This window comes from Sycon ciliatum, chromosome 1 (assembly GCF_964019385.1).
Source record: "Sycon ciliatum chromosome 1, ocSycCili1.1, whole genome shotgun sequence".
NCBI classification, from domain to species: domain Eukaryota; kingdom Metazoa; phylum Porifera; class Calcarea; order Leucosolenida; family Sycettidae; genus Sycon; species Sycon ciliatum.
In genome coordinates, this window is record NC_088643.1 from 17412225 (window position 1) to 17418224 (window position 6000).

General features: G+C 47.5%; 1 protein-coding gene across 2 annotated transcripts in view; it reads right to left on the reverse strand.

Moving 5' to 3' along the window:
• LOC135815594 (talin-like) overlaps nucleotides 1-3665 on the reverse strand; it is a 41115-nt gene extending 37450 nt beyond the window's left edge. For both annotated transcript variants that reach the window (XM_065328921.1, XM_065328913.1), the window contains exons 1-3: nucleotides 3414-3665; nucleotides 3091-3166; nucleotides 2902-2999 (exon numbers count right to left, since the gene is read on the reverse strand). In XM_065328921.1, the coding sequence (XP_065184993.1) occupies nucleotides 2902-2999; nucleotides 3091-3166; nucleotides 3414-3473 (234 nt within the window). In that variant the 5' untranslated portion in view covers nucleotides 3474-3665. The remainder of the gene's footprint in view (nucleotides 1-2901; nucleotides 3000-3090; nucleotides 3167-3413) is intronic.
• Nucleotides 3666-6000: the final 2335 nt, after the last annotated feature.

A 6000-nucleotide genomic window follows, 5' to 3' on the forward strand; every position in this document is an offset into this window, starting at 1 on the left:
AGTAGTAGGCAAAGCAGTGTATTTTAGTGTATTTAGCTGATCCATGGAGTATACACAGTGATGTGCATGACAATGGATACCGGACAACACCACCAGAAAGTACACTACTACAAGCAGTAGACAGCAATCCACATAATGCCCCTCCTTCTCAAACAATGCATAATGATACAAATTACCAACAACACTTCAAAGAGAAACACTCCCATTTATCGCCACTCCATCTTCATTATCCCACGTGCAGCACAGCTACAGGGAAAGTCCTATGATTAGTTGTCCATTCTGGCGAGAGTACAGAGGTGCAGCTTGTACTCCAGCCATACCCATACAGCCAAGCCTCTCAGCACATGTCCAGCCATTCAACACCCACAGCCACCCTCACAAGCAAGGAACTCTACCCACACCCGTATGCACAGCATGTACCAGGAGAGACATTACAGTGAAAGAGAAATGACCTCGGGACGTTCCCAGAGCAGCAAGAAGTAAGGAGCATGGTGTCATCCAGTCAGGCACGGACACATGCTCATGGAACTACATCACCTGTCTCGGACAGAGGATCAGGGCATACGCCATAAGAGGTTCTCGGAAAGCATGCATCCACTGCTGTGCTCCAGAAATGAACAGTTGTTTGTGCCCCGGTAACTAGGCGAAGTACAGGGCCACTCTCCTTTGCCAGGCTAGATCATTGCAGCTTTTCATTGATAGCAAAGCATCAAGGCATGCACCAAACTTAGTTACTGCGTAATTGTAGTTGATGTCAGCTCTTGTGGACTGCATACATTCCTATTTCAGGCATACCCAACACCACTATGCACGTGAGGAGACAGCACCAGAACAGTAGACCACTTGAACTAACTTGAAGGCTGCTGCCCAGTATGCTGGCCAACCTGATCCCATTTGCATAACACTCAGCAGCTCTAACTAACAATAAGCCAAAGCTAGCATCCCTCCTACTTGCAAGTGACATGACATGCACTTGCAAGTAGGAGGGATGCTAGCTTTGGCTTATTGTTAGTTGTACTGATGTAGATTCCAGCATCTCACTGACTACAAACAATTGACCTCAGGTACAGCACAGTAGTACACTGTATACTGAATGTACAATGTATACCTTGATTTCATGTGGCTGGTGATTGTGGATAACCAAATTACACTAAAGTAGCTCCTGATCATCTAATTATTCAATTCCAGAAAACACGAAGAGAAAATTCATGGAGAGAACTTTCCTACGAAAGTCTCCGAATCAACGACGTTACGTATAAACCCCATGGCCAGATGCTTGCATATCGTTTTCATAATGTTCTCTCCATAGAGCAAAACTCCCTAATGCATGTTTTATCTTCCAGAGATTGCTTTTTGTCAGGAAACTACTAGTATCCTGCAACCCAGCTAGTGACAGTATGAATAACTAAGTCTTAGTTTCGTGGAAGTATTACTACAATTATTTATTTGCAATGGCTCAGCCAGCCATAATTTGGCATAAAGCAGCCACATGACATGCCAATCATTCAACTAATGTCACTTTGACAGGCCAATAGGACCATCATGAATGGATGAGAAATGAGACAGGTGCACTCTTACAATGGCTTCTTTACTTTGTTTCACCTCATACTGTGGCTGCAAATCAATGATCCTTGCAACGTGTGTGTTAAAATAATGTAATTCACATGGATGACTGGAAGTGAAATGTGAACTGCAGAGCAGTACATGTACAGAACAAACACACACTTTGAAACTCTGTGTTTCTTTCAGTGATAGTTTGTGTCCTTCTGCTTGGCTGGTGCCCTGTACAGTCTAGGCACTCTGACTCCTAGTCCGGGGACCAAGCCGCAAATCAACCACAACAGGCCCGCACCAAGCGCCAACACGCGCAATAAGACATCTGCTGCGTCGACCTGCGCTAAGCTGTGGTCAGTTGTGCGCCCGTTGGGTTACATTTTTACAATCCGTATTGACAATTTCCCAACACAAAAATAGTGACATCGTTGCTAGGCGTCAGCCTAGGATGATTCACTGTTTCAATAAAACAGTGCATAGCCGCCCACTCCAACGCCCCAATGGTCCCTTGCAAGCGGCACACAATCCCTCTCTCGTCCCATATTTCCTAGATCGCCTGGACAGAATGAACTATTCGACACCGACAACAGCCTGGGTTAGAACTACGAGTTTTGAGCGACACGACGCGGATAGCTTTTACACAAATTAGATTCTCCTAAGCTACGCGTCATTCATAGGGTCGCGAGCCAGCGAGGCAGGCAATCTAACAATCCAGCAATGAAGTGGCTTGAGACGGGGTCATGAACGACGTCCGTGCGAGTCGACCTGGACAAGCTACGGGTGTGTGTCGGTACAACCGGCCGCACAGCCTGGGCTGGCATAGGCAATTCTCGCGACGACCTAGCCCACGAACTTCCCGAATTCGCAAACTAGCAGACCGGGCCTGCTCGGCTAGCCATCCACGAACGTACATGACAGGGACATATCTAAACTGAGAACAGATGAACAAGTCCAGGTGAATAGCTCGCAAAACGTCACATACATGTACGAAAAATACGAACGACAGAACACATTGATTTCGTGTTACAGTGTAGTAGAGTATTATTTTTTCCTAACGTCGAAACACGATGAACACAAGTCCTCCAAGCCACCAATGCCACACATGCCACCGATGCGAATTCCTAAGTTATTTCCAATTCAAGAAAAAGGAATGATTCGTTCCCCGCAACGCCAACAACAGGTGGAATGCACAAACAAATAACAGACACACACACACGCATCGCGCAAACACTCGACTACGACCCATACATGCCAACAGGCGGAGCAGGGAAGCTACATTCGTGCAGTAACAGTGGTGTATCATAGACGCTGCAACACGCAGGGTCTCACAAACAGAGAGGAACTCACTCCAGTCTTGAGTAGATAATACTCCAGTGTTCTGCCGGGCTCCAGCCATACCCCCTTTTTGGGATCCTCGTCTGGCAGAAACATGCCAAAGTCTTTGGCTGCAGATGCGGAAAAACATCACACATCATCAAGATTAGTAGTGAGCACAACTGTAAGCCAAACGACATCACGGTCACTCCAAAAACTGACCTGATGATGAAGACGGGTCCGGCAGACGATCTCGAATCAGCTTGCACGCGTCGTAGACCATCATGTTCGCATCGAACTGCAAGGCAAGGACAGAGGTACACACACACGCCATGGACGACAGCACCATCCACGCAAGCACGAGGACCTAGTCAACGCTGCCGCGATATGGTGTGTTGGAAAAAAAACTGCACCAATGCTCCATTTTCTACACAACATCTTACAGAACTAGTCGGTTACAGTAATAGAGAGGTCAAGAGCAAGGCAAACAGCAGCAATAGCGGCAGCAAAAGCAAAGTTACTAGCTAGGAAATGTTCCTCCATACCTGCATGGTCTTGACGGCCCCCGTGCTCGGGATGTTGACCTTCAGCGACAGATTCGGCATTTTGGCAAATCTCCTCTCTCAGCACACTCTACTTGAAAAATAAAACAGAGACGCGTGCCCCTGCCAAGAATACTAGTACACAGGCACACAGGCTGCCGCCCCTGGCCTAGCTAGAGCACCTCTGCAACACTCCTCCTGACGTCCACGATTTTCAAACACGACAACGCTGAAACTAAAGCAAAGCCAAAGGCTAGTAGTAGTAAAGCAGCAGCTCGTGCGAAGTAAACCTTCGATCGCACCTCAACTCTCGGGCCAGCACTATGCACTGGGCAGCAGTGAGTTGCAGGCATACACCACAGACTGTGGCACAGTCACTGGTGCACTGCACTCATAATGATCATATTCATAAGAACTCAAAAAAGGGGAAAAAATACTCCACTCCACTGCTGCATATGCGCATGCTGCGCTGCATACGCGTCGTTATGTGGTCTGTAGATATCTACGATGATCACACGCACACCGATTTTTTTATGTAGCGACTAGCGATGTGGTCCAAAACGATCAGCCGAAAAAATGTGGTGTCTCGTTTGCAGCAACCGCCATATTTATGCAATGCTCGCTGATCTCGTCGTCACGTCAGACAGATCGTCAGGCGCCACGGACGGCACGGAGCCGGAGCTGGAGGAGGGCTGCAGCAGGGAGCCCTAGCCCTACACATATTTTACTGACATAGTGACATACCGGTATGTGTAGGGCTCCCTGGGCTGCATCAATCTCCGGCGTTGCACATCGCTGCTGCTACTGAGTCAGTGTCACAGTCTGTGACAACAGATTCGCAGCCACCTGACTGACTGACTGACACAGTGACAGTCTGTACACAAGTCAGATCAGTGGGATAGATCTACGCAGCTACGGTCGTGGAGAAAAAAATCCGACCCAGTGCCAAAAAGCAGCGCCAATTACAAGGCTCATGCGGCCCCTACAATGATTATGTTATGTAGGCCCTTGCGGCCCTTGCCTTGGATAAGCTTTTGTACCGTGCATGATAGAAACGGAAATGCGGTGCTACTTTCGACCTGGGGGTCGGATTTCTTTGGCCAAGATTCAGTCGACTGCAGATCTACATGACAGTCGGTAGCCAGGATCATGAGTCTGAGTCTGTCTCTAATGCTAAGTAATATTAATACTATCACACGCAACTACACTGTCTACAGTCGCTAGTCATGTACATAATTCATCCCTCATCGAGTCGGGGAAGTCGCCTGATCTGATGATCAGTGTGCATTGCATTTTGTGCAAGACAGTCAGTCTGAATTGCGACGAACTCTGTAAGAAAACCTCCTCAAGTTGTGCCTTTTTGTATGTCATGTACGATTATGATTCAAGTATTATAAAAGTAGCTATGATAATGGTAACTAAGTTACTTGGTAAGGAATTAGTTAATAAACCTCACTACAGGTAGTACAATAGCATAGGTTTGATATTGGAAGAAATGGTGTAACAATCGACAGGCAACGATTATTATTTTTATACAGTCATGATGACAGTCGACAGTCACACACACACGTGGGTGCACTCCACATGATGCACAGACAACAGCAGCAGGTCAAGACAGACATGATCAGTCTAGCTAAGCGGTGAGCACTGAGCACTGTAAAATCCGCGTGGGTGGGTCAGTGGCCAAGGCAGCGGGATAAGGACATCTCAAAACTGAACAGTCACTGACTGAGTCAGGTATCGCTGCAAATGCCATGTCGGTATTTTCGTAATAATCGTTACATGCACTGTAGTACTATTCGGAAGTAAAGCACGGTTAGTTATAATAGGAACCAAGGATACTATTATAAAAGGAACTTGCCACGTGAACAATAATTGCAGAAATGCTCCACGCATGCATGATTCTGGAGTAGTGAGCCAGCGACTCATGCAAGCACTTTTTCACTTTTCTACGACGATTACCTGATTACCGTGCTCCCCACGCCACCTGCACCGCGGTACCGTCAGGCAGTGTGACTCGGACCGGAGACAGATCCTGGCAGACCTGTGACCTGGTGACAAGATAGCACTAGCAGTACGAGTACTTGTACTTGCACTATGTATGAAGGTAGATCTGTATTGTACTTTTGTAGGGCCGTGGCGTTGGATGAGCCCTTTACTTGCTCTACTGTCGCCTGTTGCAGCATCATTGATTTTACTCGTGATCTTGAGCGAGGCGTCGCATCGGCGTATTTATCGGTTATCCTGCAGGTCTGGCGATACTGCTCGCGATGCAAGGACTCCACATCATCACCATGTCCATGAACACCGCGGGCTTCTACGCACAAAACAGGTGTGTCTACGATGCCGAAGTTTCACTTTCAACACGGCCTCCGCAAGGTGGGACTTGTCCTATTTCAATAACGAACGGTGAAGATGAAGGAAGGAAGAATGGAATGCTATCGGTTACCAGTAAGTAGTAGTAGGCGCAGATGACCTCACTCAGAGTCTGTAGCGTACACTGTCATACCGAGGGTCTAGTTTAGTTGCCCGATCACTCAGCTTCTGAATACAGAATAGTCGACTGGATGGCCGGTCACCGAGGACAAGG